The following is a 20,609-nucleotide window of genomic DNA, read 5'->3' as shown; positions in this document are numbered from 1 at the left end:
TGGCTCTTTTTGTCCGAGTCCTTAACTCATCAGTGCCGTTGATGTGGACAGGCATCCAATTTCACTTCATTGCTAGCATTAAAGCTGATGGAAAATGACGGTGTCTTTAAAAATGAACTGTTTTGTACATTGACCGCACAGTAACTTTGGCTTATTGCCACTTGGAACACTGAAACTAAGGAAGTGGATCGATATCCTTCTTTCTGTTGAAATGGCTTTCATATGATTGAATGAATTAAAATTGGCTATCCCACCTTCTTTCTATGTTTACTAGGTGTCCCCCCTCACACATATATGGTATCCTTTGGTCAACACTATTGACGCTGGGGCTCCCATGCAAACTCCCATGTGGCGCATTACAACTCTTCAACCACACTCACATTCCCCTTCCCCATTTCCAACAGCTGAACAAGAATGGCTTTAAAATAAAAAGTAAGATTGACGGGATTAGATATCTAATCAGTCAAAATGGATGGGAACAGGACTGATTTAAATGAAAACAAGAAAAAACGCCATTGATGGCAATAGATGTTGAATCAGTCAGAACTGGATGGGCCATCTATCCGTCAATAGCAATTAATGAGTTAAATAAACGTGGAGCACCGCACTGTCTTTTATTTCTTCTGCAGTCCCCTCAGATGCTCATTTTTTTGGACTTCCTAATGGCCGGCGACATATCAGGGGGGCATCAGGAGTGACATTCTTCAATGTAGAGCGTCATAACCGATGACATTTCAGCCATGGGAGAATAAAGATATGCAAATAGGAAGTCATTAACATTTGCATTACCTGTTTGAATAATCGCGTCCCTTGACAAGGCTGCAATTAGCTAAGATTGATGCAAAGTTCAGGGTTAGGGGACCGTATATATTTGCTCTTGGGTCATTTTTCCCACAGAGGTTTGGTTTACTGTCCAAGTCAAGTAAGTGAGATTGAAGAAGAGATCTCTGTCAGTGGAAAAGGTCATTCGGCAAAGCTGCCGCTGTCCTCAGATCATCGATGGGGAAGCCAAAAGTGGAACGAGTTATGTATTATTGAACAACAAGCGCCGCCAATCCAAAACACTCCTTTGCAATTAAGCGCAGTGATAAAGATGGAGAGCTTGACCTGCTAACCCAGTTAAGAGTAGCGTGAAGAGTCAGGATTAGAATATGCGGTGGACACGGCTCACCTCCTGACGAGATTGAGATCAGCGCGGCGCCGTTTGAATCCAGTCAACGTTGCTGGCAAACAAAGTGCTCTCTCATTATTCAAGGTCAATTGGGGCAAACATTCGGAAAATGAAACTGACGTTTCTTTAGGGAGTGACAAACTCACAGATTCATGTTTTTTTATGTACTATTGAAAAACATGAGAATGTACTGTAGTTGTAAACTGTAAATATACTATTGTTATCATTTGTTATATATTGTTATGACCCCAATGTACAATAGCAATGTTTTTTAAGTAACTGGTTTCTTGTTATCTGATTAGCTGGTGTCATGACTATTTTGACATCAACCTTGATAAATACATTTAAGAAAATCAAACAAAAATAAATAAATACCACGTGAACAGAACATGTAAATAAATACGCCATACTGTTTGTTACCCAAATTTGCAGTAATCACCGAATCATGGTACTTACTATTTACTGGTTTCTCTATATTTTTGTAGCTTTTAACCTATACTCTGTTTGAATATCGAGCTAAACAACAACCCTATCCTGCCAGCAGTATTGCGTTTTATCTTTTACGAGGAAAGGAATACATTTAGAGCGAGACATCCGACTTGAGATTTAACCTCCTTGCGGAAGTCTGCATGTTAATATGCCACCTAGTTGTTACTCACCCAGACAGAGTTAAAGACTTTTAACCCAGCCAACACGCACACGTGCCTACAACACGGATTCTATTTGTAAATGTGGGTCAGACAAGCCTGTGTTATCCCCATTTACCTGTCTAAAAGGGGCTAATCTGTGTGTCGTCATTGTGCTTCTTAGGAGCTTGATTTCGCACAAAACAATGGATGACTTGCAGGGTTGCAGAGCTCAAAGTCCATTCAAATGACGATACTATTGGGAATAACATTTTGACAACAAATTATGATCATTCGATCGCTTGCAGATCCTGCCAGTTTAAATAGATTAGTTAATGGCACCCAAAAAGTTAAGTTAAATCACGTGGTGTTTATAAAATAAATAAATAATATTCCCAGCAGGGTGCTGGAGAATAAATATTTCTATATTTTGTCAAACATGTTTTTTTTAAATTTTAATTTACTAGTACTATTGATTCATTCATTTTCCGTACTCCTAATTCTAAATGGATCCTTCTACTAATTGATTATTTTCCTTTAAATTTATTCCGTATGCACGTTAGACCCATAAGTGAGAGGGTAAAAATCGTGCTGACCAAACTTAAAGTCAAACTGTTGCCTCAAAAATATTGTCATGCAGCCTGAAATTGGCCCCTCAGCCTTAAGTTTGACACCACTGTTTAATGCCCTCCGATTGGCTGACAAACAGTTCCCTGATATTGACTTGTGATGGGCTCCAGCAACCCCAGTGAGGATAATAAAATTAATGAAGGTTGTTTAGTGTGTATTCTACATGCTGACATCTCATCCATTTTAGGTAGTTACACGTGAAAGAGAGGAGTGTGTGGAGAAAAAAAGGGATTTGCATAAGCGAAATCCTCTCTTGCACCCTCTTCCTGTCCCTTTAATGGTACAGCCCTCATTTGCATGCGTCATCTGTGGGTAAACTGCACTCGCAGCAAGGCAAGATCAGAGAAGGCAAGTACACGGAGAGTCGAGAGTCACACAATCGGCATCTTGTGGACTGTACTGCCAAGCAAATCTGCAAAAATATCAGCCGACATGTATTGTGCTCACCCCATCTCAGGAGCAGGCAGCAACCCGCTGATGTACGGCTACAACATGAAGCCCGTGAGTACATTTTCTTCTGTTTGCACGGATGCTGATGCGCACTTTTGGAGATGTTGCGTTCACGTGATGTCCGTCACTAATGGGAAATACAATACATTTGTATAAAGTTGAGAGTTCCGCTGCTGTTTTTGTTTTAAATTAATTTAATTTAATTGTATTTTATTTTATTCAATTTTATTTGATTATTTTTTTTGCTGGAAAGGAATAAGTTCGGATCCAGGTGAGGAATGGAGCTCTACATAAGTCCCACTTGTGGCGTTTGCATGTTGACAAAGTTGTGTTTTGGACGCCTCTGCAAGCTTTCCTGCAGGCTGGCACGGGCCAAGCATGTTGACACGAAGCAGATCGCTATTTGGATTTGATTTAGACCAGTTGCTTTCCTCCACCGCTATCAAAGGGGGCTTTGATCTCGTGGAGACTAACCATATCCAGACATCATGGATCACAGAGGAAGAAAATTGGTTGCATGTGGCCGAGCAAGTAATATTCCTCTCATCTGACGGGATGATGTGATACCGTGGCCAAATCTTGTAGAAGGCTTTCATTTTTTTTCTGGGTTCATTTGTTCCTTTTGATTTTTTCTTGTTTTCAATTTAATTCCTTCATAGGATTATTTGGGGATTTATTCCATTTGTTTTTCCTAACTATAATAAACCTGGATGACTAAAAATTGATATAATTGATATAATCATTTTTCCCAAGCACATTATTATTATTTCTTATTGGCTTTACCGCATTCTCTGCAATTGACAGCAATAGAGGACATTAAAATATCATGTTTCAGTCAATAATATTAACTGTATATTGACGCCGATAGACTTCAAGATGGAGGACTAGAAAGATCAGGGTATGAAAGCGTGATACAATAGCTTCCCACCCCTCCCAGTCAAAACGGATTAGACGTCGATCGCTGTCAACGGCAGGCAAGGAATTAAAGCTGTTAGAAGAGTGTAACGCTTGTCGACGTGTTTACTTAATTTCAGCGCTGCAGGTGACGACGTGCCAAAGTTACTACGTAATCAACATCAAAATATTTTCAATGCAACTGTGTTTTTTCAATGACTTGACTATAAAATAACCTTGTTATGACCATTGTTATGACTATGAATCCCCAACAAGAAAAAAAACTAAACAAATTCTTGTTGAATGGAGCAAAATGTCCTAACACACTTTCATCCAAATCTTATCCAACTCAAGTGCTTTTAATTGCTGTCAAAAAACAACAACAACACCCAAGTGCCTTATCGTCGGTGACGCCAAGATTGATGTATTTCTAAATCAATGGCACGCTAAAAGAGGATGCCATGGTGACGGCCCTCCTCTCCGGCGGGGGCCAGAGGAGGCGTGCTGGGGCGGGGGTGGGACCATTATTAACGGGTCGCCTGCTATGCTGATGGTAAGGAGGACAATTGGCTTTATCCTCGGCCATATGCTGCCCACGGCGGCTCAGACGGGCCCGGGTGTCGGCGGGGGCTCCTCTCTCTGTTTGGCCTGGCCCGCAATCACCATGGGACTCGTGCCAACCGGGGTCACGGCTCCGTGCGTGCGTACGAACACGCTCAGGAGAGTCTTTAATGGCCAGCTCTACGGGACTTGTCGTCCGGGTAACTGACACCCCATTGATGCTGCGCGGGGAGTTTTCATTTTCATTTCCTGGGCCACATCAAAGCACTGGAAGGAGGTGCAGGTGCAGCCCAGACCTCTCGCTCCTCGTGTGTGGCGTCCCGTGCAATAGAGTAAACAAACATGAGTGGAATCGCGAGTGAATGACAATGTTTTTTCAATTCATTTCTTCTTGGACAACTACAATAAAAATGGGTTCAGCGAGGTCAGCCGGGTTGTTGCTCGGCTTCCTCGTCGAGGTCCGCAACTCAATTTCATTAGGGAGGGAATTGTATCCCGGCCGGCGCAAGCGATCACGATTAGGGCAGGGATTTCTCATGCCGAATGGTTCCCAAATCCGGATGAGGAGGCGCACGGATCCGCAGCTCGCGGATTAACGCAACAGCGTCGAGTGTGCATCCGCTCTTGTCTTTGTTTTGAATACGCTGTTGCTTCCCATCGCCATATTTGAGCGCTTTCAGGGCTCCCTTTTATAATTTTTTTTTTTTTTTTTTTAGATTTACGGGCAGTCTGATAACGACGACATGGACCAGAACTCATCTTTCCATCCGTCCAATAAGGCCTCCAGCAATGTGTTTGCCAGCACTTTTTTTGGTAAGCAAAAATGATGACGGCTAAAGATCTATTCAAAGCTACCATAAACCCATTCTGTTGTTTTGACTTGGCCAAATACGTTTGTTTTTTTTAAACATGAACCACCAAAATTAACAACAACAGCCTCAGGTGGCCGAATTATAGCAAGTCTAACAAAAAACTAACCATGTGACAACTAACCATGTTCTCCCCTATCAAATTCCTGTCACAACACAAACATCATTGACATACAATAAACTAAAAAATTGCACAAACAGGGATTTTAATTTTTGTTGTTGTAAAGGCTGCCATTGAATCTAAAGAGAATTAAAAGTGCGCAAGTGATAAATAACGCTTAATCAGCGTGACACCCCAACAGTCTGCTCTGGAATTTCATATCTGCTTGAGATGCCGCTCAAGTACTACGTGTAACATATTGTCATCCATTTTAGAGGGCACCGGCAATTTGCCCGACATCTGGAGTGCCGTAAACGGGCTGAACCAGCACGGCTATGAAGGTGCGCTGGGATCGTGCGGCGGCCACCAAACGCAGGCGGGCAACTACGGCGCTCTGCCGCCGACGCACAGCCACCTGGTGAGATTTACAAGCGGCATGTCACAAATGCTCTTTTATATTCAAAGGCCTGTTCTCACATTTAGGACTATTCTTCGCACTCTGCGATGGCAGCAGACTTGAACAGGGCTCTCCCTCCCATGTCCACTTTTCACCGCAACAATGCGTCATCACATCCGCCGTCCATCAACACCACGGACAACTCCATAGGTGAGCCCAGTTACTTTTCAGTGCAACTCCCAGTACAGACAGATTGGACGCCAATGTCAATTTATGAAACAAAATTCAATATGATAAGGTCATTAATGTGTTTCCTTATTATTCTTAATGTGTATTATTATTATTAATTCTGGCAGGCAGTGAATTGAAAATATGAAATTGTCAACTAGATTGCAATGTTACCACTAGCCATCATTTGAACATATTCCACTGTGTTTCAGTGTCAGGGACCCGCACAAGCATGTCTGGAGGGTCGCAGACTGGCGATACGTTGGGCAAAGCTCTGGCTTCTGTAAGTATATTTCACCACACCGATTCTCCCTCACAATCAAACATTCCAAACGAGACCGTAAAAATGAATACGGGGCTCCCAGGGGTGCCATGCGAACAGGAAACAGAAGTCTTTCCTGGCAGGAGCATCCCAAGCAAATACCGGCAAAGGGCTACTACTCTTAGACTTTTTATTAGCTGCTGACTAGTAATATAAGGACAATTGATGAGTGAGTTTGGATTATGAGGCCGCTCTAAAGGAGGCAGCTGCAGAAATGACAAGCGCTTTTAAAATGATCCATGGCCGCGACCCACCCAACCACCCACCCACCCACTCCTCCTCCTTCTCATCCTCCTTCACCTCCTCCTCTTCTCTTTCCACGTCTGTTGCCAGATTTATTCCCCCGATCACACCAGCAGCAGTTTCCCTTCCAGCTCGTCCACGCCTGTGAGGTCCCCGTCCCCTCTGGCCAATGCCAACGAACCCGCAGGTAAACTGGCGAGCGACTACAATCGGCCTCCCCCCGGTGGGACGGTGCTGCTTTTTGCTGGGCTGTGGTATTTGAAGTTTTCTTTGCTCGCTACAGGAACCAATATGTGGAACCGCAATTCAGTGCAGACACCTGCTTCGCCGCATTATGAGTCCTCACTTATATCCATGGTAAGAACACAGTGAAAAAATAGGGGGGTGCCTTGTATTTATATTTATATACAACAACATTTCAGACTAAACTGCCATTTTTTAAACCTCGCTTTGAACCCTGTGGTTTACAGTCAGTCCAGTGCAACTTATTTATGGAAAATTATTATTATTACTATGTGGTTGGTGGCATTTGGTCCAAAAGTTACGCTATATGCGTATAAAGAGAGAGAGATATTCATTTATATTCTGTACCACTTATCCGCATGAGGGTGCTGGAGCCAATCCCATCTCACTGTGGGCAGGAAGCTTCACCCGTAATGTTTGCCAGCTAATCATTGGGCACAATGACAAAAACAACCATTTGTGCTTGCAATCTAAGGACAATTTTGGATCCTTCAATACTGATACTTCTACTATTCATATTACTTGAACAATACATTAGCCTATTGTTCCATACTGTATTATTATTATTATTATTATTATTATTGTAATGTTTGCGCGAGGTCACTGATAAAATTAAACCCCTCCCCCAGAAGGCAGTGCAACATATGCAGTGTTTTTTCCCCCCATTCATTGCACATTTTCTGCATTTGTGTCGAGTATCCAATTGTGATTTAGAGTCCGCCAAATACAGTAATATAAAAACCATTTACCATTCGGCTATTTTTCTGACTTAAACAATCTATATTGCTCCTCAATGATTTTACATAGATAAAACTGGAATATTGTTATACTGTTATTGTGCTTAAGAAGATAATACAAATCTGTCAAAATGTACTTCATTATATTGCCATAGTGTATATATTGCTACACTGAGGTATCAATTGAAGCAAATGTTCTTCCTCACAGTCTCAGGTAGAGGACAGACTGGACAGATTGGACGACGTCATTCACGTTTTAAGGAACCACGCGGTGGGTCCCGTGCCCGGCCTGCCCCCCGACATACAGGGCTTGCTGAACCAGAACCACCACGGCCGACCCACCCCCGCTGGCGTGCTCAATTGCCACACCCCAACTATGGTTAGACTTTAAAGCATTTAAGCTTTGTTTTTCTACATAATCCATTTAACATTAGCGTGTAAAGTACACTCTACCCCCACTACGTTGTTATCAGAAAAATAGGAAACGGAACACAATGGGCCAGAGGGGAGACACGTCACCCTTGCATAGGAAGTGTACTAAACATGTGCTCCGACCGACAGGGTATAACTCAGATATGGCCTGTTTTTTCCCTTACGGATTTGGGAAAGCATACTCCTTCTCCGAGGAAGAGTGCTATTACACATTCAAACTTTGGATGTGATAATTAATCATAAAATATTGGCGCAATAATTGATCAACCACAAGGTATATTGACTTACAGTGAAATATGAAAGATACAGTAATGGCTGCAATGTTTCTTTAACATTAGAATATTCATACTACGCATATACTAGCTTGTTGTATACATGAGGTAATAACAGTAAATGGGTCCACTCGGGAGAAATTAAATTGAAGACTAGTTTGGGATTGTGCATAAATTATCTAAAGGATAGCAAACCTAAAACAACAGATTGTTTTTCTTTGCTGCCGGGTGTTATTATTGAAGGGATTTTCATTGTGAAGACATACTGTAAATATGGTTCTTATCACTTCCACTTCTTTGTGTGCCGCAAAGGTCGAGGCTGTCACCATGAATAACAACCACTCGGGCTTCCAGGGCCGCACGCAGAACGCACAGCCGTACTCTTCCAGACTGGGCGCCGTGCTGGAGCCCCTTCCGGGTGAATGCAGAGGTGATTTTTGGCGTCACCGCTTAATCGGGGTGTTTTGGGTTTTGGGGCCGGTGACGGGGATTGACCTTCTCTCCCCCCTCGCAGGGAATTTGGGAATTTCGGAAAATACGGAGCTCAAGACGGAAAACGGCGAGAGGGAAGAGATGATGCACACCGGTCACAGCTCCGACAGTCAGAAATCAGACGAGGAGAACGAATTTAAGATGCATGATGACAACAACAGCAACAGGGACAGGTAGAACCCCCCCCCCTAATATGCTCTTTCTGGGAACCAGTAGAGGGCAGTCAACTCGATGTCAAATTACATTGCTTAAGTCTCATCTTTTTTCTGTGAACTGTATTCCCCCTTTTTAAATGAATACATGTTTTTTTAATAAAACAAGAAAAATATTAATGGGGATAAATTTAACGAGAATATTTTAGATGAAATTAATCAAATAAAATATATGACTTTTTACTGTTTTCCCTTTTTGAAAATAAATATCAATGAAAAATATGATAGCAAAATCTTTGTAAATTCAAGGCACAAAAAATTATATTTTGGCAATTGTTAAAACAAAGTGTCTAAACAATTGATTCATTATTAACATAGTCCTGCTTTTACCCGACTAAACTTATCGCTTACCTTATGATTTGGAAGCATCCACGAGGACGAAGACTTGAGTCCGGAGCAGAAGGCGGAGCGAGAGCGGGAGAGGAGGATGGCCAACAACGCTCGGGAACGTCTCCGCGTGCGCGACATCAACGAGGCCTTCAAAGAGCTGGGCCACATGTGTCAGCTGCACCTGAAAAGCGAGAAGCCGCAGACCAAGTTACTGGTGCTGCACCAGGCCGTCTCCGTCATCCTCAGCCTGGAGCAACAAGTCAGAGGTGAGCGCACCAGGATGAGACGAGGCTCCGGTCTTGCAATCGACTGAAGCGCTGGTCCATTCTCAGAGAGGAACCTCAACCCCAAAGCGGCTTGCCTGCGGAGGAGAGAAGAGGAGAAAGTGTCAGCCATCGTGACGGATCCGCAGTCCATGCACGTGGCGTTTCATCCCGGTTTGAGCGACCACGCCAATCCCATAGCCCATCTCTGAAGCTCCAAGTGGTCAACGTCGCCCCCCTCAACCGCTGTGGACCAAAACAGGACCGTATATTTTTTAAATTACATTTGGTTGGTGAAACAGTGTTGAAGGGTGGTTGGGAGGATATACGTACAGGCACCGTTTTAAGGGGAAATCCTAAATGAAATGCACTACCGCCTTTTGAGGTAAAAGCTAATGTAAAGGAAAAGACAACATGTTTATAATGTGCAAGACAACCTAGCATAGTTGACATTCATATACTTCAGGGTTAGGGAACCTAAGGCTCGGGAGCCATATGTGGCTGTTTTGATGGCGGCAAATGGCTCTTAGCTAATCTGGGAGGTCAAATATGGAAAGAGCCGAGTCCCAAACGCACCAATAGGAGCGTCACGTCGACACTACCTCTAGCACTGCTTTAATACTACTTAATTTCCCCATTAGTCTTCTGCATGACTAAAAATAGGCTCACATTTTTACTTTAAAATTCTGTGTATGGCTCAAGGAATACCATTTTTGATTTGTATTTAAAAATCATTTTCCCTTTCACATGAAGTACATTTTACTCTAGTTGTCTTTCCCTTTAACCCAAATACGTTCCCAAAACATTCACACCGCCAGTCATTATAAGCATTATAAGCATTAATGTCATTGGCCACCATTGACGGCAAGTCGGCAGCCATTCCGTTTCAACTGTGACGATGGAAATAAATTGGATGTCTATGGCCATGGCTGGCTACTGAAAAATGCTCATTCACCCCCCGCGTCCTTCCATTGGCACTTGAACAATCACTCCTACGACTGACTTCTAACTTTGTGCCTAAAAGTATTCTTCAAACAGACAAATGCATTGTAACTTGCAGTTTTGTACGTGTTTTGGAGGCTGTATTTATTATCTTTTTTCTGGATGTTTGCAACTTACTCTTTTGTGTGCGTGCGTGGCGTGAGTTTCCGGAATTGGACCATTCTGTGAATGAGCAGTTCTCCAAGAATGTTTAAATTAGCGTCTCATCTATGGAAGCTGTTCTTTGATTTGTATTTTAGCACTGTAATACAATAACAACACTGGTGGTCAAAAAACAAAACGGAAAAAAAACGGCTTTCACCCCCTTAGCCAAATGTTGCATGTTTAGGACATTCTTTTTCTAAGTTATCTTATCTTTTATACGAAAGTCTGTAAATGCTTTTGTCGCTCTGATTTTACAAAAGGAGACATTTCTGTGCAGTTTTAGACACGATTTGTGTTGAGCTTCATGACGTTTATTGTATTTTTGAAAATGATCTCACAGTCATGAAAAGTACTGCTATAATGTCGTGTACAGTATGTGAACGGTTTAAAGTAGCCCGGTGGCTTGTTTCTTCATATAGCAATACATGTTGTTCTTGTTCTTATTTTACAGTTATTATTGGAAATTGACCATCCTAACACTAAAGTATGCATGGCAAATTGTTTTTGGACAATTTACCTCTTAATTGAAGACAATTCTTTACTCTAGAGCACAATTATTGCACACTTGACATCTAGACAGTGTTTCTACAATTGCCCTTTGAAATACTTGATACTGAAAAATGGATTGCGAAAATATACAAATGCTGGATTTTGAATGTAAGCTGTCTATAAAAACAAACAAACAAAAAGTTTTCCTCACCTGGCTTTTGGCCACTGAAAAGTTAAATGGAAATTAATTTAACATATCAGCTAAATTAGATTTTTTTAAAATACCCATATAGGAATGAATACATTAGCATACGAGTATATTTGTGAACAAAACACGATTCAAAGGGAGGGAATTTAGTTCTATTTGTTAGAGAATATTAGCTTTTCATAACTGAAAGGCTTGAGTATGAAATATAGTATTTTTGAAAATCATTTTTAAAAATCTGATATCTCTATCTCCAAATGTTGACTTTATCTTCCAGAAATATGACTCTTGCTCCTACGATTCTGATGAGATTACAACTACTCACCCTGACATATTTTTTCTTCAATAAATACAATTTCCTTCTGAAAACTTTATTCCTTTCAATTCATTTTTCTATAATAACTTTTTCTCTAATCTGATCTAATGTCATCTTTTTTTTTTTTACTGAAATCCCAATTTAACTTGACACTTTAGTCATCCGAAATATGTCAATTTTAATCATCTCTATTGGCAGGCAATCTTTCTGCTTTCGTTTTGGCATTTGTGATTTCAAACAAGAATTTCATGCGGCGGTGTTTCGTCACGTGACACTCGGATGTCGGACACTGAGGCGTCCGTGAACGCCTCGTTGGGCAAAGGCAGGCCGTCTTCTCGGTAGGATTCAACTCACTCTCACGGCGGGTACGTTCCTCTAATTTTGACTCTTTTACCTTTTAAAAAACGAGAGAACAACAACCAACCAGTCGTTTGCGTTCTGCTGCATGCTTGTGGTGAGTTTAAAGAATATCGGTGAATACGATTGTTGTTTTTTTCCTCCCCTTCACCCATCCGTTCCAAGCAGCCTGCTTTCGGGGACGGACTGCTTCTCTATCCGTTTTGAAGGCGCCCTGTCCCGGCAAGCAGAGACCCTGCCCATCCCCGTAATGATAACGATATGGAAGCAGGAGTTGTTCATGGGAAATAACGTTGAAAAAGATGACGATGGTTCATTTGAATGATAATGACTTTGTCTTGTTCCAAGAATAACTTTATTCTATTCATTTGCTGCATGAAGTATGTTTTGGGGATTTTTTTTTAAATAGAATGTTCTCAGCATGTCATTTTCCCCCCAAAAGATATCACTTAACTTTTTATATTTTTCATTTAACCAACTATAGGGATTAATTAACTTATAAAGGTAATTAACCTGACAAAAGACTTTTGAATACATTATTTTACCTTTTTATGAAAAAATGTAATTACTACATAGTATATGTGGTCAATAGATCTAAAAATATAGTATATACATGTTTTTAATCAATTATTGTGTTTTTTTTTATATGTTATTATATATAGCTGGGATAGACTCCAGCACCCCCGCAACCCTTGTGAGGCTAGCGGTATAAAAAAAGTAATACGTATGGCAGAAGTGTAGACTCATTATCAGACTGAAGGATATACGTCATTTTGGATGTATTATTTGATTTCATAAGATGATCAAACTAAATTTCAGTATGTCAAGTACGATAACAATGACAATGCTTCTCAGCGTTGACGTCTGTATTGACATATATTGCTCAGTCGGGTGACGCCACCCCGCAGACCTCGGTCAGTTGTCGTCATGCCTTTGGCACCGTGTTGCCGGTACAATACGACAGTGTCATTAACACACAGAGTGAGTTGTTTTACATTGAACAGCAAAATCAAGCTCTTGTCTACTACATCTAGTGTCCTCACGTTGGGTGCGATCTTTCACTAGCCCTATGTCACTGTGCTCCAATGTTGTGTAAACATCTGTGCCAGTTTTCCCACGCTGGATCAGCATTCATCAAAGCTAAGACACCCAGAGCCCAATATACTGAAGAAACGTGTTAAAGTTGATTCTGTAATTGTGTCTAGATTCATTTGATATGGGTCTACGTGAAAGTTTGTACTGATTTCCTCGCTATTTAGGATACAATTCAAAATGTAGCAATAGATATTTAGGTTCTTGGACTCTAATTCTTTGCTTCCCCCTTAGAACATCTGATAATACAGCAGGAGCCACAATGGCCGGCCTAGCAGGCTCCCCGAAGAGTTATGTGGACCCACACGGCCACAGAGGCGGATATGACAACGTGTTTGGAGTCCGGGTCCAGGTTCAAGGAATTAAAGGCCAGCCTTTTGTAGTTTTGAACACTTCTGCCGAAGAAAGCCACAAAGACGTGTCAGTGGTCACTCACCAGCCCGGGTACAACCCGGGTATGGTGAGGAGATCTGTGGATGAGACTAGTTCCTCTTTAGAGTTTCATTACCAGAAACATCCAGAGATTCTGAAACCGTACGACCCTAGAAACAACAACCTCAAGTATCTGGAACCGTCGCGAACCCTTCCGGGAAGAACGGCCGAGCGGCCAAAAGCCAGGATTCCGCTTCCAGCAGAAGGCCCGTCAGACGACCAGAACAACCCTCCTTCCGAGGGCCACCTTCCCCCAATGTCCCCAAACTCCGTTGACTCGGAATCCTCCGTGTCCGTGGGCAAACTCATCAACCAGTTCAACAACAGCCAACGCAGGGGAAGGGGCGGCCCTAGGAATAGGCTGGACCCGGAGGAAACGCGGAGGTCAAGGAGCGTGGATAGCGGCCGAGCTTCCGACTCGTCTTCCTCCTCGTCCAGCGGGACGTTATCTCTGAAGGGGGGTGCCGGTGGGATGTATCCTCCGGGGTCGGCCCGGGCTCGACTCTTGGGTGGGGAGACCAACAATAGACAAGAGAACAAAACACCTAAAGCAGTCCATAGATCTAAAGAATCATTGAACGGCATCCGCGTGAGTGCAACTGATGAAAGAGATGCTCAGGTAAAGCCATGTTTGAGTGCCATTGACGGTAATAGACGTCCGATCCATTTAAACTCGGAAATGCCGGCGGCCCTCCTTAAACAAAATGGATAAGACATCATTACCATCAATGGCAACGAATGAGTTTAAAATGCTTTCTAACCAGGTCACTCCTGATCTTCTGAAAGGACAGCAGGTCTCGGTCAACCCGAAGGAAGACGCAGCAAAACAAATGCTTTTCACCTATCTCAAGGAAGGGTGAGTGACTAGTGACTGGCAGAAAGAATTAGAAGCTTCTCTATGCCCTTGTGCTTAATTTGAGTGTGGAAAAAAAGAAATAAATTATGGATTGCGTCTATGCTATGGCTGGTCATACTTCATTTCTCCCTATGGGGAAATTCATCATTTTTGTTACAACCATTGACAAGAGGACAGGGTGGCGATGAGCTTGCCAGAGAAGCTTTTGCTCTAAGCGCCCGGATTCGTTAAATGGAAAAATGAAAAAAAAAAGAGGGTACATGAGGGGAAAAAAAAATGTAAGAATTCAAAAACAGGAGAGGATCGGGTGGGGCACTTCCCGGATCAGATTTTGCTATGAGCAACTTGATTCGTTAGAAAATCTACTGTCAAAATATGCTCACATATGTCGTTGTTAAGTATGAAATTAGGAAGAAAAACCTAAGCGAAACGCAAGAATAAAATACTTCCTTACGGGGTAGGGTAATGTCGAAAAAACGGAGCAATAGTGAGAAAAGTAAGAATTCCATATTTTACCGTACTATTGTGTAACTTAATGCGATAACACAATTTCTGGCACAGCTGCTCACACAAACACGGAAAGTGAGTCAGGAATGCACAGAGTGATCTTGCCTTGACTGATAAAATGACTCTTTCACTTGGAATTTCCTTAAGATCAATCACTTATTTTAACATGCCTGCTCGGTCAAAAGTCTGGCCAACATTTTCATCCCTGCGCAAACAGATCAGAATATTAATTGAGCATTTGTCTGGCTTTTTTTAGGACGACAGACGAAGTGTCGGTCACCAGAAGGAAAGTGGAGTTGCTGCTTGAAAGGATCAACAGACTCAAGTGGAAAACGGCTGAGAATGTGGAGGAGGAGATGAAAGTGAGTGGAAGACACAGTTGTCACTCTTGACAAATCTTGCTCTGATGTTTGAACGATCCCTTCTTTTTTTGTAGGATCAGATGGGAGAGGTGAAGCAGCTGCTGGAGAAAAGGGAAGCACTGGAGTCACAAGTGTGTGACTTGAAGCAAAAACTGGAAACTGAGATGAAGGTTTTTGGTGCAGTTTTGCTCCTATTGAATATACCCAAATCATTAAAACTTGTATTTCCTTGTCCTCCAGAATGAAAAGACACTAGCCAAAGCCTGTGAGAAAGCTCGAAACGACAAGAAGATGCTCCAGGAAGAGGTGACCAAGAGTCAGGCCGAGCTCTCCAAACTTAAGAAGAAACTGACAGAACTCGAGGCGCAGCTCAAGTCTGCCAGAGAAGAGTAATTGGAAGCCATTCTTCACATCTTTGTTCAACTGACTAGCAATCAAGAGTCATTAAGATTGGTGCTCTCCCGTATTTCCTAGTTTGGCTCAGATGATCTCTGAGAGGGAACGATCTAAAGCGCAGATGAAGGATCTCCAGCTGCAGCTCTCCGAGATGCACGACGAACTGGATCATTCCAAGAAAGCAGAGTTGATCAACACGGAAAAAGAAGTCCTTTTGAGGGTAAAGCCTCTCTTTGCCAATGGCGGAGGAGAAGATACAGTTGTTATCGTTTGTAATGAACTTGTTACTGGTCTCAGGAAATGGCCCAGCTGCGTACAGACTTTCAGGAGATGCTGCTGATGAAGGAGGAGCAGGAGGAGTTTCTGCAAGAGCAGGGGAAGGAGCTGACTGACTTGAAGGCGGCCATCAAAGATGAAGTGGAGACCCACGATAAATACATTGCGGCTCTCAAGCAAGAATATGAACTCGAGCTTGAACATCTTCTCAGGGATTTGGAGAAGACCAAAGAGGTGGGGATTTTTTTTTACTATTTTCATTTTATCATTCAGAATTGCAATCCAAACTTAGCAGAACTTTCATAACTCCAATCTTATAATGAAGAAGCCCATAAGAAGAGTGAAGAACTTCAAATTTAGAAATGACACTAGAGAAAATGTTGCACTATTTTGACAACCAACCGCATTTCCCCCTCCATGTCCAATCCATTCCTATTGTCCTTCTTCACAATTCTTCATTTGTTATCCTAACTAAGAGCAACAACATGCTTGGCCAAGAGAAGGTGGACGCATTGGAGGAGAGCGACGCTGCCAAGGAGAAGGTGCAGGAGCTAAACCGCCAAAGAGATCAACTCAAGGGAAAAGTGCAGGAACTGAGTAGTAAGGTGGATCAGCTGAGCTGCAGCGTTCAGGAATCCAAAGCCTCAGAGAGGTTGCAGGAGCAACGAATCAAGCAGCTTGAGGTTTTTTTTATTCATTTGCTTTGTCATTTCAGGCCCTCTCAAAGCGTTTTAAATGATGTCATGCAATCTTTGCCTTTCCTGTTTGTTTGTTCTAAAGAGGGAAAAGCAGCAGTTGGAGGAAACGTTGCAGGACGTGAGGAGGAATGAAGAGGAAATGTGTCAGTCCAACCGCTTGCTTTTGACTCGCCTAGAGGATGTGCAAGTAAAGGAGGGAAAAAAAATCTGAATAATAATGGGGCACTTTGTGACTCGTTATCTTGAACTGGCTTTGAAAATGTTGTCTTTTCACTTATTTTAGAGTAAACTGAGCAAACTCAATCACGAGCACAGGGACATGAAAGACAGGCTCAGGGGGGAGCGGAAACAAACGGAAGATTTGTGGAAGTGCAAAAGCGAGCTGGAGGATGAGAGGCGGCTGCAGGACAAGACGGTGGAACAACTTCAGAGGAAGGTACCATCCCCACCCCGACTCAACTTTATCGGGGGGTGTCTACCTCCCCGCTTGTAAATCTGTCTCCTCAGATGAATAGCATCATGGAGGACTGCGAAGCGTCTACAGATGTTCTTCAGGGCCAGGTCGACGAGGCCAAAGAGAGGAGTCAGAGGGAGTTGACCGAGCTGCGCAGACAGCTGCAGGAAAAAGGAGCCGAGCTGGAGAAATCCCGATTGGCCGCCAAAAAGCTCCAGGACGAGGTGTGGCCCTTGCAAATCATTTTGCTGACTCGTCTAAAACGTGGGATCGTATGTCCAAGTCACTTATGAGCTACACCAACGGGCGACCAAATAACTCGACTAAACAACGATAGAAAGTTGTCATTAACTGTGTGTTTGTTCTGTGCTCAGCTACTCCCTCTGGAAGAGGATTTGCGGAGGTGTCACGGGGAACAGCAGCAGGCCCAGTCTGTGGCCCGACAGCTGGAGGAGAAAGTGGAAGAGTTGGAGGAAAGAAACGCAAGCACGATAGAGGAGCGCGAGAGGCATGTCAAACTCCTCCAGGTGAACAAATTACAGAACACGTTGATTTTTTTGGGTGGCAATTATTCGCCGTGGGTAACTTTTCCTCCAGATATTCAGCTTTCAGATGACCTGACTACTTTATACGGGTGTGGGATCACATGCCGCGAGGCGTTTGTGTCCTGGCACCATTATTTGTCTTTACCTCTTCTCCGCGGGCGGGACGGCGCCACCGCGGCAGCATCTCACGGCTCGACAGTGTTTGTCTTGCTGATGACAAAACATTACATAGTGACATCAAGTGTGTTGACACTCCACGTCAAGCGAGGAAGCCTTTGTTTACTCAGAAAAGTTCTCCAACCTTTTACCGAGCGTGAATACTTGAACCATCCTTGACGCCCTGGGAGGGACATTTTCTTCATTCCTATTTTTTTTAACCTTCTTTTTTTCTTAGGGTCGCATCGGTCAGTTGGAGGAAGATATGAACGATGAACGCAATACCGCCGATCGCCTGATGGAGCGATTGGACAAAACCAAAGAGCAGGCAAGTTCACATTCTATGGTATATATTACATCGAAGCCTTTTTTGCTTCATTTGAGAAGATTCTGTCAAGGGTCAACCTGCTCATCATAAAATTGTTCAATCACGAACAGATGTGCAAGCTCCGATCTCTCCACAGCTGCACATATTGTTTTTATATACATTGCGCTCACATTGTAGCCACGCTGAGGTACAGCCTCCGCTCCTTTTGTTATCCTATTCCGGCAAGGATAGGATCTTTTTATTGGCTGAAGTAGGCCACGGTTCATGTATGCAAAGCACTGGGGACTAATTGACACAAAACACTGTTTTGGGTGCAGTGCAAAGATACAAAACGGCCAACTATTGTGTATGCTGCTGATTCACTTTCCCTTCAGTGGGCCTCTGAATGTTATTAGAGAGGAAAAGGCTGCTAGGATTAGACAGCATTTCCTCTTTTTTTTAATGAATTCCATCTCAGCTGAAAGGGACTCTTTCAATGAGGGTTTTCTTAATAAGGGAGGTTGCAAAAGAGATACTATATAAACATTTTATTGGCTTTCACTGAGACTGTCATTCATCTAAGAAATGTATACACAACTTCACTCACTTTTTTTCTATTGTAAATTGTGTTGCATGTGATTACATTAGACTGTGTTATATTATTGAAGTGCATTTGACGGTGTACTGTTCATGCCGTTTATTAGGTGGATCAAATGAGGAGTGAGTTGATGCAGGAGAGAGCAGTCAGACAAGATCTGGAGTGTGACAACACAAGCTTGGATAGACAGGTAAGATAATAAAAAAATGCAATTCACTATTATATTTTGGGTAACATTTTCCCCCCACAAGGTAACAGTCAGTAGTAACTGTTTCTAGTAGCATATTGCACAGTAACAGAAGACAGCCGCCAGTATAATAAAGTATACTACAAAAACAGCCAGTTGGCAAGATGGCGGAACGACCACAAAATCTCAAAGGAATTGCAATGTCTCTCAAAAATAGGGACACAAAAATGAGAATGATCACAGTAAGACAGAAAAGCTTCTGACGGCAGGAAAACTCGAAGGACAAGTATGACGATGATGAATTCATTCTCATTTGGGACATTTCTCCATTTCATTTCCTGTGTCAGAATAAAGACCTGAAGAGCAGACTGTCTCATTTGGAAGACTCGCAGAGGACCAACCAGGATTCTCTCATTTCCAAACTCAACAGTCGCATTCAAGAACTGGAGGAGCGCTTGCAAGGAGAAGAAAGGTAAGCGCTCCTCGGACCTATTTTGCCCAATCGTTTCAACGACGACTCCACCGATTTTTCCCCCCAGGGACAACAACGCCCTGCAGCAAGCCAACCGCAAACTGGAGCGCAAGGTGAAGGAGATGAAAATGCAGGCCGACGAGGAGCGCGCCAACCTGCAGACGCACAGGGACCAGGTATGTGATAGCGAGTCGCCACGCAAACAAGCTCGCCCGTCTGACTCTCCGCGAACTGCGCAGCTGACTCAGAGGCTGAAGACGGCCAAGCGGCAGATGGACGAGGCCGAGGAAGAGATCGAGCGCCTGGAGCACGCCAAGAAGAAGCTGCAGCGAGAGCTGGAGGAGCATCTCGAGGCCAACGAGCAGCTTCACGGACAAATCGACGCCATGAGGAAAGACGTGAGGTGAGGCCCTCGCTTCTGAACATGAAAAAGTCCTGCTCAACTCCACCAGATGTCCAATCGCCAATAAGAGAATGGAAGCAAATGAACGAATCTTCATTCGCCTCCACTTTCCATAGTGCCAACAGATTGCACATCTACTTTTATTGAACGCATTTAAATCTATAGCGGAAGGATGAAAAGAGCCAAAAATTGGACGTCTATCATCCTCAATGGCAGTGGAAGACTGAGCTCTGAGATTATTTGGACTGTTTTTTTTTTCTGCAGGCGCAAACGAAAATCAGTTCACACGTTTAAAGTGGCGGAGGACGGAGACGGCCCAGATGACACGGGTTCCGATTAACGGGACGTCACTTTTAGGCTTCATCGGACGCTCTTTTCAGTAATTCTATTAACAACTGGTAACTCTGGCATTGTGTGAAGACTGGCCTCTTGTGGCGACCTTTGTAACTTACCCAATGTGCCAAATGCAACCGAGTGGATTTAACATGTTGGACTTTTACAAAATGAATATTTTAGTCTACGGGTGTCAAACTCAAGGCCTGGGGCCAGATCCGGCCCAACACAACATTTCGAGTGGGCCGCAAAAGTAAATCATGTATATTGACTCCATGTTTATCACAACAACAACAAAATACTACTAAAGATCACATATTTCTCAATAAAAAAAGAATGAGTACCGAAATCAGAGATTGTGTTTTTTTTTCCTAATCAATCAAAATAATCAACCTCCGCAAAACAGCTGTTTGAACATAAACAAAAGTGCGGATGAACATTTTCCTGGATTTTTTGGCTTTTCAACTCCAAAAAGTTATCAAGAAAAAATATTTGGAATAAATATATCAATTCTCTTTGAAAGCTAATCATGATATATTTGGATGAGAAA

The 20,609-nt window shown here is 42.9% G+C and overlaps 2 protein-coding genes across 4 annotated transcripts; both read left to right on the top strand.

Annotated features, from left to right (window-relative positions):
• The first annotated feature begins 2,743 nt into the window (after positions 1-2,743).
• On the top strand, positions 2,744-11,120 carry LOC144191886 (transcription factor 12-like). Its single transcript, XM_077710932.1, has 12 exons — positions 2,744-2,928; positions 5,049-5,145; positions 5,577-5,719; positions 5,785-5,908; positions 6,139-6,209; positions 6,582-6,678; positions 6,775-6,848; positions 7,680-7,850; positions 8,488-8,605; positions 8,690-8,840; positions 9,246-9,475; positions 9,542-11,120. Exons 1-12 carry the CDS (start codon positions 2,860-2,862, stop codon positions 9,682-9,684), a joined length of 1,488 nt encoding a protein of 495 aa, XP_077567058.1. The 5' UTR covers positions 2,744-2,859; the 3' UTR covers positions 9,685-11,120.
• A 770-nt stretch (positions 11,121-11,890) lies between these two features.
• Positions 11,891-20,408, top strand: LOC144210322 (cingulin-like protein 1). 3 transcript variants are annotated; one of them, XM_077736956.1, is made up of 19 exons: positions 11,891-11,993; positions 13,312-14,128; positions 14,301-14,365; positions 15,129-15,234; positions 15,309-15,404; positions 15,475-15,623; positions 15,709-15,850; positions 15,928-16,140; positions 16,383-16,589; positions 16,687-16,791; positions 16,888-17,040; positions 17,112-17,282; positions 17,433-17,585; positions 17,998-18,087; positions 18,771-18,854; positions 19,199-19,323; positions 19,391-19,499; positions 19,563-19,726; positions 19,991-20,408. In XM_077736956.1, exons 2-19 carry the CDS (start codon positions 13,340-13,342, stop codon positions 20,064-20,066), a joined length of 2,997 nt encoding a protein of 998 aa, XP_077593082.1. In that variant the 5' UTR covers positions 11,891-11,993; positions 13,312-13,339; the 3' UTR covers positions 20,067-20,408. The 3 variants fall into 3 exon arrangements, with proteins under 3 accessions (XP_077593082.1, XP_077593066.1, XP_077593074.1); XM_077736940.1 differs by having other exon boundaries at positions 14,274-14,365; XM_077736948.1 differs by having other exon boundaries at positions 11,953-12,082; positions 14,274-14,365.
• The last annotated feature ends 201 nt before the right edge of the window (positions 20,409-20,609 follow it).

This window comes from Stigmatopora nigra, chromosome 2, assembly GCF_051989575.1.
Source record: "Stigmatopora nigra isolate UIUO_SnigA chromosome 2, RoL_Snig_1.1, whole genome shotgun sequence".
In the NCBI taxonomy this organism is placed as follows: domain Eukaryota; kingdom Metazoa; phylum Chordata; class Actinopteri; order Syngnathiformes; family Syngnathidae; genus Stigmatopora; species Stigmatopora nigra.
This window is presented reverse-complemented; position numbering and strand designations above follow the sequence as displayed.

What these genes read in the sequence shown, in the direction of transcription:
- LOC144191886 (XM_077710932.1), top strand. Translation starts at nt 2,860, where the DNA reads ATGTATTGTGCTCACCCCATCTCAGGAGCAGGCAGCAACCCGCTGATG. An exon ending in GTTTGCCAGCACTTTTTTTG is followed by an intron (nt 5,146 to 5,576) that starts GTAAGCAAAAAT and finishes CATCCATTTTAG; the next exon opens with AGGGCACCGGCAATTTGCCC. An exon ending in ATTGCCACACCCCAACTATG is followed by an intron (nt 7,851 to 8,487) that starts GTTAGACTTTAA and finishes TGTGCCGCAAAG; the next exon opens with GTCGAGGCTGTCACCATGAA.
- LOC144210322 (XM_077736940.1), top strand. Translation starts at nt 13,340, where the DNA reads ATGGCCGGCCTAGCAGGCTCCCCGAAGAGTTATGTGGACCCACACGGC. An exon ending in CTCGCCTAGAGGATGTGCAA is followed by an intron (nt 16,792 to 16,887) that starts GTAAAGGAGGGA and finishes CACTTATTTTAG; the next exon opens with AGTAAACTGAGCAAACTCAA. An exon ending in GCCATGAGGAAAGACGTGAG is followed by an intron (nt 19,727 to 19,990) that starts GTGAGGCCCTCG and finishes TTTTTTCTGCAG; the next exon opens with GCGCAAACGAAAATCAGTTC.